Below are 21,382 nucleotides of genomic sequence, written 5' to 3' on the forward strand. Positions count from 1 at the left end.
CCTTTAGGATTGCATAGTTGGATCTCCTTGCAGTCCAAGGGACTCTCAAGAGTCCTCCCCAACACCACAGTTCAAAAGCATCCCCGTCACCCCGAGTGAGTGCTTTTTCTGGACGATGAGAAGGTTGAAATGTGAATGACAACACCCAGCTTCCCCAGGTGCCGCTCTGGCTCCCCTCGCCCTGACTCCAGGGCTCTGTTCCAGGCTGACTGGGCTCAGCACACTCCACTTCCCAGCCTCCAAGCGGCCACCGGGGCCTGGAAGAGTCTGATCCCTATCTGCCAGAGTCCCTACTGCTCCCGGGCCCACTGGCATCACCCTTGCACAGTTTCACTAGGCGGGAGAACCCCTTCTCTGAGCCCAGTCTCTGTCACAGGGGGATGGGAGCTGAGGGCCACAGGCACTCCCACCAGCCCTGCTCCCGACCTAGTTCCCCGCTGACGCCGGCAGGCGTTGATCGGGCCACGCTGTTGGCAGCTCAGGAAACGAAGGGGCCAGCATGTGATAGATGCTTTCCCCACTGCCTCCTTTGGCCAGGGGCGGGGGAGGTGGGGTAGTAGCGGGAGGCATTGCAGGGTCGAGGGGGACCGAGAGGTCCAGTCCTGGCCTCCCACCAGAAGGCTGGTCCCTGGGGTCAGGACAGGTTCTCTTGCCTGGTTTTGTTTATCTCACATGTGTTTTCTGTTTGCATCTATGACCAAAGGCTTCCCAGATGGCTCAGTGGTAAAGAATCTGCCTGCCAGTGCAGGAGACTCAGGAGGTTCCATCCCTAGGTTGGGAAGATTCCCTGAAGAAGGAGATGGCAACCCACTCCAGTCTTCTGCCTAGAGCATCCCATGGACGGAGGGGCCTGACGGGCTACAGTCTATCGAGTCGCTAAGAGTCAGCACACACGCACAGCCTGTTACCATAAACAGCTTAGGATGCCTTTTGGAAGTATGAGAGGGTAAAAGCAAACTGATCCTCAAGACTTCCCACTTAACAGACATTGCCACCACCATCCATCCAACTCTTGCAGCCGTGTGGGCTCAGAGCCTGGTTTCACTCAGGCAAAGGCCCACCAGGGGCTGGCCTGCAACCCCAGGGGGCCCTGGTGAGGACGCGTCCCTTGCATCTGTGCGAAAGCAGTCATGGGCTGGCTGGAGGCTAGGCACAGCCTGAGCCGTTCCCACAGAGGGATTGTACGCTTCGGCCACTCAAGATGGTTGCTCTCTTGCTCTTGGTACATATCCTGTTCGACCAGCCCATGCTTCCCTCACATGACTGTCCAGTCCTCCTAATTACAGGGCTTAATCAGATCCTGGTAACTGAGCCCATCTGACATCAATCCCCCCCCCGCTATAAAAGGTAGCCGCTTCCTCCCTGGGGTACTGAAGACCGCCGCTGTGTTCTGCCCACCAGCTGCTGTATACGGTGGGGTATCGCTCCACCTTGTGTATTGACCTCTGTGTAAGATCCCTCCATCTGCCAAACCATTACACCTTCCCTGGTGGCTCAGACGGTAAAGAATCTGCCTGCAATGTGGGAGACCTGGGTTCGATCCCTGGGTTGGGAAGATCCTTTGGAGAAGGGATGGGCAACCCACTCCAGTGTTCTTGCCTGGAGAATTCCATGGACAGAGGAGCCTGGTGGGCTGCTGTCCATGGGATCACAAAGAGTCGGACACGACTGAGCGACCAACACACACAGCAAACCATCGGTGCCTCTGCTGCTGCCTCTGGGCGATGGTCTCAAGGCTTGTGGGCCTGTGGGGTGCAGCCCCACGGAGACAGAGGCAGGAATTGGGACCCTAGAGCTCACGCTCCTGCTCATCACCCCCTGCGTTCTACACCCACCTCTGGCAGAGAGCGCCAAGCCATGTTGGCAGAGCTGGGCCTAGGGGTGCGCGACCCCTGCCTATGCAAAGCCACAGAACACAAACACAGAAAGTGGTTCAGATTCAGCAGCTTTCGTCTTTATTTCTAAAAAAGCATCCAGTGACATTACTGTTTTCCATCCACTTCTGAACTCTTAAAGAGCCCAGTGAGATGAGGCAATGGCTCCAGCACAGCAGCCGCAGGCCCCTCCACCTCTGACCCACCTCCCCCAACCCGCAGCCCCACCGAGAAGAGCAGCAAATCATTCTTCAGAGACCAGGACCGGGAGTGCCTGGGGGAGGACAGAGGAACAAGGCTGGCCTCCCCACGGTCCTAGCAAAACAGAGTGCTTTAAAAATCCTTCATTTTTACAAAGAAAACCAGTCAAAAGAATACAAGATTCTGATTAACCTTGAACACACCAAGTTTTGCAGGAGCTGTACTGGAGAAAACGTTCTACATTCCCAGGTGGTGCAGTGGCAAAGAATCTGCCTGGCATGGAGACTCATGCGACGCAGGTTCCATCCCTGCGTGGGGAAGATCCCCTGGAGGAGGAAATTGCACCCACTCCAGTCTTCTTGCCTGGGAAATTCTATGGACAGAGGAACCCTGGAGGCTACATACAGTCCATGGGGTGGCAAAGAGTCGGACATGACCGAGCACACACACAGCCACACACCTCGAGGAGGCCCAGCGAGTAAGGCGCCTTCTCAGCTCCGCAGAGCAGGGCTGGGCCTGGAGAAGCGGCTCTTGCGCGTGGCTGGCCGGCTCCTTGGACGGGTCCCCAGCGCCGGCAGGCGACCTTTCCCTTCCAACCACCAAGCTGCACGCTCCTCGTCAGCCCCACAGCCTCAGGGGCCCGCGGCTGTGCTCCAACCACTCAACCTTCTCGCCTGGAAGCCGGGATGCTCCTGCAGAGCAGCTGGGAGAGGCCCTGCTCCCGGGTAGGAAGCACCACGCATTCTGTTTCCCGCCGGGATTAGGGACCATGTCCTCTGGGGTGAGCATCGGTGACGTGGGGTGGGCCAGGGGCCATTAGAAAGTCTGCCTTCGTCTGTCACACAGGGCAAGATGGTGGAGTCCCTGCAGGTCTGGCTCCATTTGTGAGAGAAACGGCGGGAGACTGAGAGGAAGGGAGCTGCTTGCTCCTTCTCATCCTTCACTCTGACTGTGGTGTTTTCATTTAACACATATTGTCTGGGGCTTTGGAGACCGGGCTCCCGGTACAAAGGTTCTTAATGATCCTGGCTGCTCCATTGGGAACCTTTCAGATTTGGTTTCCTACCCACCACCCAGCAGGGGACACACGTGCCTGCGTCCTGGAGCCAGTGAATAGGGAAGCCGTGAAGGATCTTTTCCTCTTTTTGGCATTTAAAGGCTACTGACGGCCAGTCACTGCTGAGAGTCCTCACACCAGACTCGGGGACCAGCTCCAAGGCCAGACCCACCCTCAGCCAGGCCTGTGCCTTGGACCACCCCCAGCCCACCCCACCCTGGCTCTTCTCACCAAAACAGAAGAACGATCCTGACTGTGGCCTACCCGCTTCGGGCTCTGCCAAATGTGTGGGCCCCTGGGGGCATGTGGACCTGAGACCCCACGAGGCCACCTCTGATGCAGGCTTCAAGGAGAAGGCGCCCCACTCAATGATTTTTCCACATGCCGCTGCACACAAAGGAGTCTGCAGGCAAATGAGGCCGACGTTGGGGGAGGGGTGGCGCGCAGGGCCTGCCAGGGCCCCGCCAGCACCCCAGTCTGAAGAGGTGGCTTGCCTAGGGGGCGGGCCCTTTGCCTGGCCCCTGGGCCAAGGGTCTGAGCCCCAGACGACGGGACTGAGCCACCTTCTGCCTGGCCTTGCGCCAGCCCAGCCCAAACTTGACCTCTGGGGGCCCAGGAAAAGCTAGCTTCTTCCCCTGTAAGGCCTCACACCCCAAACCTCCAAGTACAGTTGTTCCCAGGGGTCCTACAACCACAGGGGTGCTCGGGGTGCCTTGGGGTGTGGGCTTACTGCTGCAGAACTCCCCAAGACAGCATGTCTTCAGAGTTCACTGGCTGACTGACCACCTTCCTCAGAGGCACTCACTGACTCTGCAGCCTTCACCTCTCTCTAGTCATTGCCTTCTCTGTGTGCTATAGATCTCCTGTCCCATGTCCTGGACCTAAAAGGAAGTACGTGGGAAGTTATAGTTATGCTGGGCTTTAAAAAATCTTCTAAGCATTTACTGCCCCAAACAACAGAACTATTAGGAACGGTAAAGACAAAGTCAAAGTCGCTCAGTTGTGTCTGACTCTTTGTGACCCCATGGACTATACATACAGTCCATGGAATTCTCCAGGCCAGAATACTGGAGTGGGTAGCCTGTTCCTTTCTCCAAGGGATCTTCCCAACCCAGGGATCCAACCCAGGTCTCCCCCATTGCAGGTGGATTCATTACCAGCTGAGCCACCAGGGAAGCCCCAGGAACGGTAAAGGTAGACCACAGTTTTTGATTCTCAGGCAATGACAGCTGAAAGAAGTCCACCAGAAAATCCTCTCCACCAGCTCTGGCCTACGCAAAGGTGAACCGGCAGCAGCTGAGGCACACTGGCTCCCCGCATCCTCGCGGGCTGCTCTCCCACACTGCGGAACCTCGACTCGGCCAGCAGAGGGCAGCAGCGGCTCACGGAAGGTCCAGGCTGGTGCCGTCCAGACCAGGAAAGGTTCCCCGGCAAGCACCTGCACACGGCCAAGCCCCTCACGTGCTTCTCTACTTAACGTCCTTCTCAAGTCTCAGCTAAAAGTGGGAGGCCAGGTGAGACTTGGTGACCAAGCGCACAATGAACTGAGAAGAACCTGTTTCCATTGTCTATGAACTCACAACCAAAAAATACTCTTTTCTGGCAGGCTATTGAATTTACAATGTAACTTACACCTCAAGATCTGACTGAATTTCAAGGCGGGCAGGGGGAGCACGTTACTGATGAACTGAAGAATGAGAGGACGATCTGGTCTCTGAGCCCTGCTGCCCTCCCCCCACCCCATGTACAAACCAAGGTCCCCTCCGCTTGAACTTTTAGTGTTCCACTAAAAAGAAACCGGAAATGATGGAGACCAGAATCAAACCTGGCATTAATCTTCCAGTGGGGAGATTGGGTGAAGTAAAATAATCCTATTTGGCTCAAATTATGAGGTTAACGTGGGACCTGACAAAAGGAAGTGATCACCTTTTAGCAATCAAGTACAGATTTACTTTTCATGCCCAAAAAGGAAGCCACGGGCTGCCTGCCTGCCTGCCTGGCTTCACACCTACACTTCTGGGGAAGGGGGAGGGGTGAGGGCGGGGGTCCAGCCTTGCACAGGGCACGCGAGTCCTGGAAGGTCCTGAGGCCCGTCCCTCCTCGCACCCTGAGCCACCCTGCTGGGGCGGAAAAGACGGACACAGCTCTGCTGCCAGCCCAAGGCCCACGCCGGCCCACCGGGCCCCAGCAGCGCCGGGATGTGCTCGCGAGGAAGGACACCACCCAAGGTCCACGCCGGCCCACCGGGCCCCCAGCAGCGCCGGGATGTGCGCGCGAGGAAGGACACCGCCCCAGGCGGTGCCGAGTACCCTGAGCCACATACAGAAATTGCCGTTGCCTGGGGATGCACAGAGCACGCAGGTAGAGACGTGTTAAAGGGCCGGTGAGGGGGGTGGATGCGGGGAAGTCAGTAACTCCAGTCATCTGGTCATGATGGGCAGCTCACCCCTTGACATGGCCCAGGGGCCGGACCACCGTGCTGCGTGTGTGGAAAGGCCCTGTGAGTGAGTCCCGGTAGCCGTAGCTGCTCCGGCATGGCGGGTGAGGAGCCGATGTATCCGGCTCCAGGCCACGGGAGTCCCGGGAGGGGGTCCAGGGAGGACAAACAGGACCCAAGATGGCAGAGAACAGGGAGCGGGAAAGAAGAGATGCTGATGAGCTGACGGCGCAGCGGGTAAACCGCGGGCGGAGCCCAGGGAAAGGGGCCTGGGCAAAAAAGGACCACTGCTAGGCTCTCACTGCTCCGTCAAAGTGAATGAATTTAAACTGAATTAAGATAGCAGCTGCTGGCCCGCATAAACCCCGCGCCTCCACGTTTGCCCTCCAGAGGGCGCTCTGACCTTGCAGAGAGGCTCACTCACCCCCCAACCAGGGCTGCAGCTTCCAAGGGCTCGAAGGCCTGTGCCCGCGCGGTTCCAGTGTAAACATTCACAGCATTCCCAGAGAAGGCGGGAGCCGCCTGCCGCCCGGGGGGACAGCCTGTGAGGTGCCAGTCGGAGGCATAACAAAAAAGGTCACTCGGTTTCTCTTTCTCACGGAGCGCGAGCAACATCACTAAGGGTCGGGCGAGGGTCCGAGGGTTCTGAGCCTGCCGCCTGGATGAGAACTGCTGCTGCGGAGGCCAGCGGCACCGTGATGAGGAGCAGGGAAGCGGCGGCCGGCTGCGGCCCCGGGGGTCCCGACGCCCACCCAGCAGGGAAGGGCTCCGTGATGAAGGCAGCGGCCAGGGACTGCGGCGACTGCTCACCGCGCTCCCGAAACACCCCGCACGGCGGGTCCTCTCGGGCACCTCGTCGGACAGATGGCTGCTCCCTGGCTCCGGAAGCACCACGAAAAATCTACCTGCAAGGGGCCCCTCCAGTCTGCGGGCCGCGGACAGGTCCAGTGAGGATCGGGGAGGGGGCGCAGCAGGCAGCCGGCCGGCCCCGAGTGTGCGCAGTCCTGGGCTGGGATGACCCCGGCCCGGGTGTCACCCTCCTCCTGTCCGCCCTGAAGAGCGGAGAGCTGCCTGTGCGCGCGCCTGGGGGCCTTGCGGGGGTCCTTCCCGGGCGTCGCTCGGTCACAGCAGCTCCTGCTCGTCATCGTCCTCCGAGCCCGAAGGGCCCTGGCGCACCTCTTCATACCACTTGTTGGTCAGCGTTTTCATCTGGATGCGCCCGTGGTGGAGGTCCTGGGGCGGGAGACGGGGCAAGCCCCTTGTCAGTGGGTCAGGCGCAGGGGCAGGGGCAAGGCAGGGAGGGACAGCTGCTTTGTGCCTTGTGGCAGGCAGGGCGCACGGGCAACTTCAAAGTGTTAACTGATTAAGGGCAGGCTGAGATTTTTCTTTGTGGGCAGAAGTAATGGAAGGTCTCACTCCGAACAGGAGGCGGCAGGATGGCACGATGTTAAAAAAAAACAAACCTGGCCTCCGCAATCAGACACACCTGGGCTCTGCTCTCAGCTCTGCCCCACACTGGCTGTGTGACCCCAGGACGGGGACGCCACCTCTCTGGGCCTCAGCCTCCCTGGCTATCAGGTGAGGCAGCTCACTGCGTCTGCCGCGTGGGCTGGTGGGAGAAGGAAATTACGCCATCATGGAGAAGGCCTGGCGCAGCGCCTGGCTCCCACTGAGAGCTCACGTGCTGAAGGCACCCTGATGCTGCAGGAGGAAGGCGGGGCTCAGAACCAGAGCAGAGCCGCCGCTGGGGGAACCCCCAGCCCCGGCCTACACAGGCGGGTGACCGTTTGAGTAGAGCAGGCCCAAGCTGGCCCGAGACGGGCGTCACTCCTGGTCACCCAGAGGCCAGTGGTGCCCGGAGGGATGGATGGAGCCAAAGCCCTGAGCCTCGGGCCACAGCAGGGCTGAGATTCCTCAGCCAGGTTCAGAAGCTGATCAATATCCCAAGTCTACCATCCAGGGAAACCAAACTGTGTCAAGAAGCCTATTATTAAACTAGCACTAAGTAAGGCAGCAGAGGAGAGACAGCAGATGCCCAGCCCCACAAGCTTATCCAGCCCTCAACGCTGGGAAGGAGAGAAAGCTGAGTGGGAGGACACCCCCACCCCACCTGGCACATGGGCCTTCCCTGCCCACCCCGCTCCGGTCCCTAGCCTGCATCCCACCTCCTGGGTCAGCCGCCGCGTGAAGAAGGGGTTCAGGTACTTGGCGTCGAGCCACAGGAAGCCTTTGAGGTCCTGCCGTCTGATGTAGTGGGCCTCGTACTCCTCCTCTGTGAGCTCCGACAAGTGCTCTGACTCGACGGTGTTGCCCTGCAGGGGGAGCAGAGGTAGCCTAGGAGGCATCAGCTGACCCTGCCGGAAAGCCCACACACCACCCAGCCTAGCTCTCAGGCCTGTGCCCCGGGCCCCTGGGTCTTCAACCCTAACTGCAGCAGCCACGGGCCTCCTGGGGGCCTGAAGGGTGGCAGGAAGGTGTGCAGGAACACGGTGGACACCCAGGGAAGTCAGATGGTGACTAAGTCAGCAGCTCGGGGCTGGGGCTCGGCCTGTAAGTTCTCTGGCTGCCTGTCCTGTGCAGTCAGGACCGGGAGCCGTTCTGGGCTGTCTCTGTACCGGTGAACTGAACAAGGAGGCGGCTGCTGTTGCTTTTTGCCTGCAGTGGCCCACTGTGGGGAGTTTGCTGGTCAAGTGGAGAGAGGGCAGAAGGAACAATCCTGATGGGACCTGGAGAGGGAGGTGCAGAAGGACCACCCACCCTCTGCAGGGGCCACCAAAGGCAGTTTTGCACCCCTGTCCCCAAGCACAGTGCCCCCAGGCATAGGAGGTGGGAGAGAGGGAGGGCGCAGTGCTTCTCACACTGGGGCCACCGCCAGAACTGCCTGGAACTTGGGGAGCCATAGAACACAGGGCTCACTAGGCCCTCCTGCAGCTCCTGATTCAGCAGGTCTAGGACGGGACCCAAGAATTTGCATTTCTAATGAGCTCCCACTGATGCGGCTGGTCCAGGAACCCCCACCTTGAAGACTGGGGGTGGCAAGTGTGGTTAAGAGTCTGTGGGACCTCAGCTGTGCTCTGGCCTCTGTGTGCCTCAGTGCTCTCATCTGCAAAGTGGGGATCACGAACAGTGACCACCTGCTTCCTGCAGGTTATCAGGGAGACTCAAGGCAGTCCACACAAAGCACAGGCACCGCAGCAAACAAGCCCCGCACGGCAGCTGCTTCCCCTCCGAGTGCACATCCTGGTTCTATTTGAGCTGGGCTTGGCCAAATGCGGCTGCAGTTCCTGGCAATGGGTTAGAAATGCAAAATCTTTGGGCCCCTGCCCCAGACCCGCAAGACCCTGGAGCCCTCCACTAATTATGACCCCCACTAAAAGGTCTGAGAACCTACACTTAGGCTTTGGTTAAAAGCAGACAACACAGTGGAGGAGCGGGTGGGGAGAAGGGCTGCTGAGAGGGTGGGGTGTTCTGTGAGCCTGAGGTCACCTGGAGGTGCCACCGGGCACAACCCTGGCTGCAGAGGCCCTGGGCAGAGACTGGAGGCCAAGGTCCCCCCAGACTGGCTGGACTCTGCTAAGTGACACGTAGGCACATCCTTTCCCCATCTTCCGGCTGAGGACTTCTGTGCCTTCCATGACTAAGTCAAGTTACTGACGGCCTGGGATAAGCGAACTAGAAAATGATGTGTTTCTGGAAATGTGTGTACAGAGCAGAGGGCGGTGCAGGAAGGCGTGACCCCCCCCCCCCCACCAGCCAGGGCTCTACACCCAGGCTGAGGGAAACACAGGCAGGAAAGACACCACCTCAGTGACTCCAGGCACAGGGGCTTGGAGGAGGCAGGGGCGAGCAGGGGTCTGGGGGCCTTGGGCTCACTGCAACTTGCCCTGAACACCCCCAGCCCCAAATCAGGCCCTCTCCTGTCCGGGGCAGAGTGTGTGCTCACCCGATCCTCCCAACCACTGTGAGAGCCTTCCTCCTCTCACGCCCCAAGAGGAGGCTTCAACTAAATGCTGAGGAGTGAGGTGATTCTGTCATTTGGTGACTCTCAAACATCCCTCCAGTCCTGGCCGAGGGGGTGGGCCTGTTACTGGGGGGGGAGGGCGCTACTGGGAGACCCTGAGAGGGGGTTCAGGTCTGGCTGCCACCTACACATCACCACCTCTGGGGTTTCCGCAAGTCTGGCAGACAACCCACCCCAAAGAGCCAGGTTTCAGACCCTGAGTCCAACCTCCTCCTTGATGTGGGAAGCTGATGTGTACACAGCTCAAGTGTGCATGCACCATGTGCGCGTGTACACCCTCAGAGCGTGTCTCGCCCCTGCGTTCCCTGGCGGTACGCAGGGACCCCCTGCCCTCGCCGCCTGGCCCGCCCGGCACTGACCATCTTCTCGGTCTTGCTGAGGTTGACGTCCTTGCGGCCCCGGCGGCGCGCCTTGGCGCCCTCGATGTCCACGAGGCGGATGAGCGGCATGGTGCTGCCACCCAGCAGCAGGATGGTGAAGAGCACGATGATGATGGTGGTGGTGCCGATGAGCTGCCGCTTCTCCATGGGCTCCAGGTCCAGGTGGAGGCTCAGGGCGTAGGGGATGGCACCCCGCAGGCCTGGGCGACAGGGAGGGGGCGGGGGCCGCCATGGTTCTCGGGGGCTCTGGGTCCACCAGAGCGCACAGACTCAGCCTGTGTGGCGCGGGGTGGTGAGGAGAGGGGGCGCAAACACGGGGCCTGGGAGACACCCCCCCCCCCCGCTTCACACAGCGGGCGGCCGGGCAAGGTGAGGGGCCCTGTCCCAGCCGGGCGGTGCCAGGTGCATCGTGGTGGGGATTCATCCCGCCCGGTGCTCACGCTGGTACAGAAGAGCCCTCCCTGTGGTGGGGGGCTGGGGGGGGGGCTGTGTTCCGCGTGCGCAACCTCATCGGAGCCCTACAGGAAGCCCCCAGAGCTGGTCCTGACATGCTCACGGCACACAGAAGAGGGGCCGGGGCTGCGGAGGAAATGTCCTCCCAGGGCCCATGCTCCATGGGCAACAGCCCAGGATACCATCCGTCCAGTGCCCGCTGGGCCCGAGGATGCTGCGCCTGCGCGCGGGGAACCACGGGGGAGCCTCCCCCTGATTTCCTGCTTTGGTCCCCAGGAGCCTGCTGGCTGGACTGGGGCATGAATGTGCTGAGAAATGGCAAGTTCTCACTAGAAAGTTCCTGGTGCCCTGGAGCGGGAACAGGAGCTCCCTGAGTGGCTGGGAACAGAGACACCAAAGAAGGGCTCAAGGGAGGGTGAGGGCCCTAAGGAGCAGGGTGGGGAGGAGCGGGAGGGCGGAGCACATGGACAGGATCTGACCCAGACGGGGTGGCTGGCGCATCACAGCGCGATCCCGGCAGGCTGCTGCAGCCTGGACCTGACACGGGGACACAGCAGAGAGGAGCAAAGGGTGGATCTCAGAGAGACAGGGGAGTGGAAGCAGCAGGTCCCAGGAGAGTGGAAGTGTGGCTAGCCTGGGAAGGGCCCGGAGGATGCCCAGTGCACCGGGCACACAGTCAGGAGTCTGGCTCCTGGGCTTAGCCCGGCCCCGTCTGTCCCCGCAGCCTCCCAGGCCGGGCCGAGGAACCAGACATGGCAGGGCTGCCCTGACGGTGGCTGAGGATGAAATGCCTTGGCACAGGACAGCATGTGCACACAGCAAGCCGAGGGGCCACACCTCTGCTATAAAACAAGTTATTGTCTCTTGCGGAAGAAAGGGGGCTGCTGGAAAACAAGTAGGTTGGGCAGGAAGGTAGGTTCAATCCTAGACAATGAGCTCACAAGTGCTCCATGACACCCAAGGAGGATGCAGACACTGCGGTCTGGATCAGAGGAAAGGCCGGGTCAGAGGGACCAGCTTGGAGAGGGTGGGAATTTGAGGCCACAGGACAGGTGGGCTTGTGAGGGCCCAAGAGATGAGGCGGGTCTGAGAGGGAGTCCTGGGGGGGCTGATGGGACTGAGGTGCTGGTGCAGGGAGAGGGGAGACCCCTGGGGAGAGGAGGGAGGCCAGGGCGGGCCCAGAGGCCAGAGAAGAGGAAGCGGGGAGCCTAGGTCAACGCAGGCTGGGGAGGAAGGAGCCCCAGACTGAGAAGGTCTGGACGGCCTCAGAATGCCTAGAACCAGGATGCCTCCCAGTTTAAACCACCCCCATATCCCTTAGAGGTCTCTCTCCACGCGTCCCTACCCCCAAAGAGCTCACGTAACTGGAAAATGCCTCATACATTTCTTAGATTTTTTTAGAGGGGGATTTTGAAGACCTTGGATCAACTAACTCCCTTACAATTTTTTTTCCCCTCACTGGCAAAAAGGATTTAAGAAAAAAGTATCTATCTGCATGTCCTCCACACACACACACACACACACATATACTTTAAACAAGATCTTTTGAAAAAGAAATCTTCAAGGAATGTACAGATACGCTGTTGGATAGAAAACAGCCTATAAAGCATATTGCTATACCCTGAACCCACAAAGAAATAAGTAAATTTAAAAATGTCTACAGATCTGGTGCTTTAGGAGCCAAAGATTTATTTATCCATCCTTTACTAAAGGGGAATGAGACTGAAGAGCAGCTGAAATGGTCAAATAAACTCTCAGAACTTAGTGACTGAATAAAAAAAAAAAATCCAAATCTAGCCTGAGGTACAAAAAGGTTTGAACTTTAACCTTTTAATTTTGAGCTCCTAGACTTCCCTGGTGGTTCAGTGGTTAAGAATCCTCCTGCCAATGCAAGAGACCTGAGTTTTGATCCCAGGTCCTGGAACATGCCAGACCTAAAGCCTGCGCTCAGCAACAAGAGACACCACCATAATGAGAAGCCCTCACCCCCCAACTAAAGAAAGCCCGTGAGCAGCAACGAAGACCCAGTGTGGCCGAAACATAAATACATAAATAATAAAGTTAACTTCAAAGTATTTGAGCCCCTTGTCTCTTCAGCCTGGACAGCGTGCAGGTAGAGCGACGACGCCATGCACAGCATGTGCTGCCGCCCTCGGAACAGGGGGGCGGACGGAGGTGGGCAAACCCTGGCCCTGCCCCCCGGGGCCCCTCGGAACAGGGGGGCGGAGGGGGGTGGGCAAACCCTGGCCCTGCCCCCCGGGGGCCCCTCGGAACAGGGGGACGGAGGGAGGTGGGCAAACCCTGGCCCTGCCCCCCGGGGGCCCCTCGGAACAGGGGGACGGAGGGGGGTGGGCAAACCCTGGCCCTGCCCCCCGGGGCCCCTCGGAACAGGGGGGCGGAGGGGGGTGGGCAAACCCTGGCCCTGCCCCCCGGGGCCCCTCGGAACAGGGGGGCAGAGGGGGGTGGGCAAACCCTGGCCCTGCCCCCCGGGGCCCCTCGGAATAGGGGGGCGGAGGGGGGTGGGCAAACCCTGGCCCTGCCCCCCGGGGCCCCTCGGAACAGGGGGGCGGAGGGGGGTGGGCAAACCCTGGCCCTGCCCCCCGGGGCCCCTCGGAACAGGGGGGCGGAGGGGGGTGGGCAAACCCTGGCCCTGCCCCCCGGGGCCCCTCAGAACAGGGGGGCGGAGGGGGGTGGGCAAACCCCGGCCCTGCCCCCAGGGCCCCTCACAACAGGGGGGTGGAGGGGGGTGGGCAAACCCCAGCCCTGCCCCCTGGGGCCCCTCGGAACAGAGGGGTGGAGGGGGCCCTGCCCCCAGGTAGCTCGACCCCCAACAAGCCCTCTGCCCTTAGACCTGGGTCTCCCCGTCTGTGGGGCAGACACACACCCCCGCTGGGGGCGCTGTGGGGAGGGGTGCTGCCCGTGAAGGGCCTTGCGTGGATTTTGAGGGCTGATGAGGACCCCTCAGTTTGGAAAGACTCCGGGGACAGCTGCGTCCACTCTCCAAAAGGCCCTACGGCTCACTTGAGACTGGACTTACCGCTGAACCACATGATGAACATCATCTTCGGGGTGATTTTATGATCACGGAAGAAATTCAGGAGGTAGGAGAGGGGGAAAATGTTCACGGCTCTGCCAAACAGCACAAGTACCTGCAAACAGCAACAGATGGAGTCTTACACGGAAACCTCCGGTTCTTCAAGCTTATTGAGATGAACACAGACCTGCTAACACACCCGTGATAAAGGCAGCATCCCTCTGTCATCAAAGACATGAAGTTGGTGCTAGGCAGAGACGCGGAGATGCCAGTTTCTATGTGTGGCAAGGAATAAAGCTCTGTATGTTATGATTCTACTGTCAGAAAGAGAGGACTAACAAGGTATCAATGACGGCTTCAGCAACACCAAGAGGGATTAATTTAAGGGCCACCTGGCGCCTCCGAAGGTTCCCAGCTGTGGGATGGGCTAGCTCTGGGGAGACAGTCAAGGTGCTCCTGCCTCTCCCATCAGGGCCCCACTCCCCGGGGAAAGGAGGGAAGACGGCCTACCCATGCCCGTAAATGCTGCTCCCTGAGCACAAGGAATATGCAGGTAGGTTCTAACAGGAGGTCACATACACCCTGCCAGATCCTAGCCATCTCCAAAGGCAGGTCAATTTTAACAAAATATAGGATTATGTAAAGTCCAAATCTTATCTGAGTGGCTTTTTAGAACTACTTATTAATTTTCTTCTCTTTCCTCCATCCTGGTTCTCACTACCACTAACTTGAACAGAACAATATAGCCATAAACTATATTATGGGGAATCAAAGTTTGTCCTTTTAACCAGCATGAATTGAGGGTGCTTTGGACTGTGTGTCCTGGAAAGTCAAGTTAACAATAATTGCCCCCAATCACCTAACACTTACATGCCAGACAATGTTCTAAGGATCTTATATGCATTATCTCATTCAATTTCCATCCTTCCAAAGGTCTTATGAGGTAGGTATTACTGTCTCTGTTTTAGAGACAAGGAAACCGAGACAGAAAGATTAAGTATGAAGTAACTGGTCCAAGCTGACACAGGCAGGAAGTGGTGGAGCCAAGTCCCCCAAGCCTGGCTCAGTGCCCAGTGCCCACGCCCTTGACTGCTGAGTGGGCCTAAGGTGTTCCATCTGAATGGCACGGGCTGCCTCCAGGGGCAGCAGGGCCAGACTGAGCAGGTGCTAGGGGGAAACTGAGTCACCATCCCAGGCACCCACTTCGTTTCTCTTTCCCTCCTGGCCCATGGCTGAGATTGCCACGTCCCTGTTTCACCCTCTGACGGCGAGTCCTCCACCCCCAGGTCTGTGTTCCAGGTGTGACCAAACTGGCCTCTTCCACCCAGTGACCACACTAGAGGCCATCAGACTTGCTGTAAAAGACTTGGGCCCCTGTTCTCTTGTCGTGCGTCTGGAGGACAGATAACAGTAACAAAAGCCATGAGGTTGTGCTGACTAAGGCAGAAGCACCCAGACTGCAAAAATAAAAACATCTATCTTCCACGGGCTCCTTATCCTCTCTGCCTCAGGTTCCCGATATGCAAACAGGAGGAAGGCCTCACTGGTCTGCACATGGTAGGTGACAGTGATTTAAAAAAAAAAAAGCCTGCCTCTCAATATCTGGGTCTTGTTAAGTGGAGTTGGTAATAAAAGTTAACTCAGGATGAATTACACTAACTCAACAAGGTGTGCTTTGCAAGTGTCTTAACAGAGGATCTAAAAAGACAATACAGAGACCCAATTCGGGCTGGAGTATGACTCAGCAGGAGGACCTTGGGTTCACAGGGAGGGAGCAGAGCCTCAGGAAGGCCACAGGCGAGGGGCCTGGGACACGAGGCAAGATGCCTGAACGCTCACCACTGAGGCCACTTTCATCAGATGCCTGAGGGAGCTGGGCCTTTCTTTCAAATGCTGAAACATTTGTTTTTCTCCCATTTCCCAAATCTGATTTTAATTCAAATCATTAAACTTCTATTTTCCTTTCTTAAAGGCATATCTTAATTCGTCTTCTACTGCCAGCACCCCTCTCCTGTCCAGTTGTAACACTTTCCCAAGTCTACTTGATGGTAAGAATCACTGGGGATGATGATGCCTCAGGAAGAATCTCCAGAGGACGGAAGGGCCCTGGAATCTTTACCTTGAACAAGTGTCCAAAGTCACTCTTATAAATGGACATATAAGAAGGAAACCATAGTAAGAATTCGGTATATTCATTATAATCATCCAAAAAAAGCAGAAAAGAAAAAGAAAATCATCCCGTTTGCCAACCACTGTGAATATTTGGTATATTTTCTTACAGATTTTTTTTTCTAGGCATACTGCTTTTACATGGTTATAATCAATTACACATTCAATTCTGAAATCTGCTTTCCCCATCTAACATTAAAAACTTGTATTTTGTGTGTGTGCACACACGTGTGTCCCACTCCACACAGTACGTGGGATCTTAGTTCCCCAACCAGCGATCAAACCCGTGCCCCCTGCAGTGGAAGTGTGCAGTCTTAACCACTGGGCTATCAGGGAAGACCCAAAATAACTGATAATTTCTGAAGAAGATTGTAACAATTCGGGGCTTCCCTGGTGGCTCAGATGGTAAAGAACACCTGCCAATGCAGGAGACCCAGCTTTGATCCCTGGCTCAGAAAAATCCCCTGGAGAAGGAAATGGCAGCCCACTCCAGTTCTTGCCTGGGAAATTCCATGGACAGAAGAGCCTGGCAAGCTACAGTCCATGGGGTTGCAAAGAGTCTGACATGACTTAGCAACTATACAATGCAACAGGTCACGTAAAATTAAAAACCAAGCAAAAATTATTTTCTTGGGATATTTATTTGATTTCACCCTTTCCCATTTATTGTATGTTTATGATTTTTTAACGCAAAGAAACTTGCAACAGAGGTTGTCTATGTAGCTGTTAACTATGACCAGTTAACAGTTACATAAATGAATCCAGAATATGTGGTTATTGATCTACAAATAAGTCATTAAATAAAAAAACAAGGAAAATACTTACTATGCACCAGATGACAAAGGAAATTTCAAACTTGTGAGGGAAACTAAAAATGGACAGGCCAAGAAATGCAAACACACATGTTTCTGAAACAAACCAAAGAATGGATTATTCAGCCTCAACTATTTTCTTCCAAGACAGGATGGGCTCGTTATGCAAACAAACATTTCAGAAGTCAATCAGAATCCAGTATAACACTTTGCTTATTTTTTGGAAATTCCTGGTCAAGCTTGTCCTTTGATTCTCTTTTTTTTCCCTATCACAACAAGCAACATGTGCTTGCTATTCAGAATCTCCTAATTTAATGAGCCAGCTGTCAAATACCCATGCCAATAAATACTTTCCCACCCGGGGACAAGGATAAATATATGAATCTGTCCATTTGCTGAACACTGTGATTAGCAAGGATCCTGACTGCGGCAAAGTGGCAGAAATTCAGAGCAAAGTGGCTGCAGACACCACATGACCAGTGTGAAAGGGCCCTTTGTCAACTTCTTTGCCAGAGCGGACAAAGCCCACTGACTTCACATATTTAAGGCCACCACAAGTTTAGAAGGCTTACACCCTGCCAGATTTGCAGGAAGAGATACGTTTCAACTCTTGGCTCCCCTCCACAAATCCAAGAGAAGCTGACATTTACTCTTGCTGTACAAGCAGCCACTTGTGTATCCTAAGAAAAAGCACCTTATAAATTTCTAGCACTAGGCTCCCTGCTTAGATTGTGACATCCTCCAGAAGAGCGCTGGAGCCAGGGAGACAAAGACTCTATTTTAAAAGCTGAACATCATAAAACATCAAGGCTGTTTTAAAACATTTAGCAATGGTGTTTATTTTTCCTTCTTCAAATGTGTATCCCTTTCAAACAAGCCTACAAGCTGGACAGTATACGTATCCTTCTCCTCCTTGAATGTTTTTCTTATCAAATATTTTTGTCACCTTTTGAAATCAGCTCATTTAGAAAACATTCCAATCTAGGTAATGCTGTTCTCCAGTAGCATGAATACAATTATGTGGATAAGTCATGGTTAAAAATGAATCCGTGATGGATATTTAGATTGATTCTATTTCTAGTATTCAGAAAGCTACAACAGGGACTTCCCTGCCGGACCATGGTTGACTCCACGCTTCAAATGCAGGGGCTCAGGTTCCATGCCTGGTTGGGAACTAGGATCCCATACTTCTGGGCGCACCTCCCTCGATCTTCCCCAAAGAAAAAGCAACTGCAAATACCCCTGTGCACAAGCTAAATTCCTGATGGTAGAATCACTGGGTCCAAAGAACATGTGCCTCTGAAATTCTGACTGATGCTGCAAATGACTCTCCTAAAAAGATGGCACCAATGTACATGCCCATCAACAGGGCCTATTTTCTATACATTCGTGCCAGACGTGGGGAATCACCAAATTTAAAATCTGATGGGTTCAAAATAGAATCTGACGGATGTTTTGCTTTACATTTCTTTGTGGTGAGACTCAGAGTCGTTGGCCATGACTTTCAGAGAAAAGTGCTGTGCAAACAATACCCACTGGGCTAGGAAGGGACAGACCAGCTTCCAGACTCACTTCTTAGCTACGAGATAGTGCTCAAGCCACTGGACCTGAGCCTCCCTGTCTGTGGAATGAAGTCTCTGTACAGCTTGCCCCTGACCCCTAGCCCGTGACAGTATGGAATTACTGCTTGGATATGAGACGGCCCTTAGAAATGCCAGGGGTGGTGCTGACGACGACAAGCAGGGGCGTCACTCGGGGGCCTTCACTCCCAGGTATAAACTTGGGAGGGTCCAGGTTTCATCAGTCGGTGCCACACTGAGACTGCTGGAGAGGAACGTCAGTGTGGCCCTGACCCCTTCTCTAATGCAGGATCAGCCCGACACGTCCTTCAAGAGACCTGTGAACCAAGAAATACTTGGGACATTCTGGGAAATGCTCTAACTCTATCTCTCTTAGAGATTCACAATGCTTGTTAGCTGAAAAGTCTCACAGTTTGGAAACTTGTTAAACTTTATTTTTTCAAAATACTTATTTATATATTTATTTCTCTGGCTGAGTCAAGTCTCAGCTGTGGCTTGTGATCTCCTCACTGCATGGTGAGGATCCTGAGTTGCAGTGCATGAGCTCTCTAGTTGCGGTGTATCCACTGAGTTGCCGGGAGACATGAAGATCTTAGTTCCTCGACCAGGGATCTCACCCAAGTCCCCTGCGAAAGTGGTCTGAACCACTAGGGAAGTCCCTGTTAAACTATATTTACCCCAGGATTTCCCAAACTCTTTTTTGACTACGGAGTCTTTTTTCAATTTTTGGCCATACCCCAAAGCATGTGGAACTTTCCCAACCAGGGATCGAACCTCATCCTGTGTAGTGGAAGCATGGAGTCTTAACCACTGGACCATCACGGAAGTCCCATGGAGTCTTTTTTTCACCTAACTCTTGTAAATCTCAGTTCCAAGGAACAGATTTTTGGAAATGTCACTTTCACATATTGTAAATGTACGCATCTCAAATGTTCATAATTATAGCAGTTTTCATTATTTTTGGTTTTAAAGTTATAGGATTCAAAAATTCCACCTGTTACGTATTAGAACTCTTTATGGAATGTGAAAGCCAGAGGAACTAACAAAAAATAAGGGAGTGCGGTATCTGGCCCTGAGGGATTCTGCTGCCTCTTCTGCCAGGGAAGATCTCAAGGGACTCCTAGAACAGAGAAAGGAAGGACAAGCAGCTCTGGGAGGCCCGCATGGGACCACAGAGGCCGAACTCACCGCATAAGAAGGCCACGGTCCGCAGGGTTTGCTGCATGAGGATCTGGGTGACCGGGGACAGGTTGTGGTGTGTGTAGTGAGACATCACAATGCCGGAGAACAGGATGGCCATGATGCCTGGAGAGGGACAGAGGGGCGAAGCGCACAGCCATGAACAGAGCAGAAAAGCACCTGCCATGTGACACGCAAATCATGTCTCACACTTCCTACAAGTCCCCGCAGCCTCTAGTATTAGGTGTTTTAAAAAAGGAGAAGAAATAATACCTGAGGCTTCCCAGAGAAATGTTACGGGCCCAGCTCTCTGGCAGTTTCATTACCAGCTGGGTGACCTTGGGTCAAGTCTCTTTCCCTCCCAAGCCTCAGTGTTCTCAACTGTACAGTGGGACTCATAGTGCCTGCCCATGGAACTCTTAGGAGGGTTATGAAGAGAAGCCACGTCAAGTGCCCCTCACGAGACCAGGGCAGAGCAGGTGTGCGCCGTCCTTATCATCAGTGGATAGAAGGGGGGCAGGTATCATTCTTGGGGCAGAAAGGGGGCATAAGAATCTGGGTATAAAGAATAGGTGGATTTTTACTTTGCTGTACTTTAATTTTTTAAAAAGCATGTCTTTATTTGGCTGCATCGGGACTTAGCTGTGGCCCCTAGGACCTTCAGTGCATCGTGTGGACCTTCTGTTGTGGCACACAGACCCTCGCGTTAAGGCACGCAGGCTCAGTACTTGCGGTGCATGGGCTCAGTTGCTTAGTGGCACGTGGGATCTAACTTTCCCAATCAGGGATCGAACCCAGGTCTCCTGCATTGCAAGGCAGATTCTTAACCACTGGACCACCAAGGAAGTCCCTGTCGTACTGTAATTTTTAATTTTCCCACAGTCACCATGAATTAACCTTATAATATGAAAAGAAAGATGTTTTTCTTTTTTTTTCTAAGTGACGTCTTTTTTCTTTAACGGTCTCCATGAGAGCATCTACAACTTTTCTTGTGCTCTGAGCATGTGAGTTTCAGCTTCTGTCCACTGCCCTAATCACTGCTGAAGCCACTTAACACAGGGTTTCCTCTCCGTGTTTTCTTGCTGAGGCAGCAGCAAAGAGGTCTTTATTTCATGTACATAAGCTGAGATTTTTACAAAGCCTTTAAACAAGCTGCCAAGATACATGAATTCCAAGTCAAAGTCTATAAGCAAAAACTTAACTCACTTCTGCCATTTTGTAGAAACAGATTACCAGCTAACTTTCCAGTTAAAAATGAGTGAAAAACACAGAACTGCACTGGAGATGTTTCAACCGGTAAGCTTGCTGTATAAATGACAGTTTACAAAATATAGGAAAACCCCACTCTTTGTGGCACCGAAAAGGTATTTGCTGGCCAGAGAGAGAGCACAAGCTGGAACATTTCATCCCCTGGCCCTTTTAGGAAAACAGCAAATTCTTGTCTTTTTCCTTTTTGCTCCAAAAGGAGGCCGGGCTGGGAAATTCCAGCAACGCTGCCCATGAGCCACACCTGACGAGCTTGGAGAAGGGAGAGGAGAGGGCAGCAGACTTCCTTACTGGCGACTTCAGAGCAATGGCGAGCCTCTGGCAGTCAGGAGCCGCTCTGAGCCTCTGCCCCACTAGATAAAGCACGACCTCAACCCTCCAACTGTCCCCTCGGTTCATCTGCTCCTCTTGGTAAGTTCCTGCAGGCGAGCACCGGGAGAGCTTCTTTCTGACTCTGCACCCAAACCACGGACGCCACCGGCAACGTGAGGTGACAGAGGCACAGCCTGGAACCGCCGCGGCCGGGCGCGCGGCACAGCTCGCTTCAGTTTCTGTGCAACTGTCCCAAGGGTCTCTTTTTCTTCAGCTCGATCCAGTGCTAGACGGTTCTGGGTCTGGGCTCTCAAAGGGCTTTGTTTTGCTAGCCAGCTTCAAGAAGGGTTCACTGCATATTCACTGCAAAGCTGAGACTTCGGGGTTCTTACCCTGAAGGAAAAGTCAACCCCAGAGGAGCCTGAACCATGTAAACTGTGAATCACAACCACGTAAATTGTGACAGGAGTGGGCTTGCGCCCATGTTGTCATTCTGCCCACAGACAAAGGTTGTCACAACCCTCGGGAGGCCTGACATTAAACAGCCACTCCAGAAAGCCTCCCACTTGGGCTTCCCTGGTGGCTCAGATGGTAAAGAGTCTGCCTG

General features: G+C 54.9%; 1 protein-coding gene across 3 annotated transcripts in view; it reads right to left on the reverse strand.

Annotated features, from left to right (window-relative positions):
- Positions 1-1,932: 1,932 nt before the first annotated feature.
- The window catches only part of SLC9A8 (solute carrier family 9 member A8), a 74,920-nt gene continuing 55,470 nt past the window's right edge, over positions 1,933-21,382 (reverse strand). For 2 of the 3 annotated variants that reach the window (XM_006048329.4, XM_044927547.2), the window contains exons 11-16: positions 19,207-19,323; positions 16,452-16,534; positions 13,461-13,572; positions 9,950-10,170; positions 7,735-7,881; positions 1,933-6,802 (exon numbers count right to left, since the gene is read on the reverse strand). In XM_006048329.4, coding sequence (XP_006048391.3) covers positions 6,692-6,802; positions 7,735-7,881; positions 9,950-10,170; positions 13,461-13,572; positions 16,452-16,534; positions 19,207-19,323 — 791 coding nt within the window. In that variant the 3' untranslated portion in view covers positions 1,933-6,691. Of the gene's footprint in view, positions 6,803-7,734; positions 7,904-9,949; positions 10,171-13,460; positions 13,573-16,451; positions 16,535-19,206; positions 19,324-21,382 lie in introns of all 3 variants that reach the window. The other variant, XM_025263301.3, reaches the window with a different exon arrangement.

This window comes from Bubalus bubalis, chromosome 14 (genome assembly GCF_019923935.1).
Source record: "Bubalus bubalis isolate 160015118507 breed Murrah chromosome 14, NDDB_SH_1, whole genome shotgun sequence".
Taxonomy (NCBI): Eukaryota; Metazoa; Chordata; class Mammalia; order Artiodactyla; family Bovidae; genus Bubalus; species Bubalus bubalis.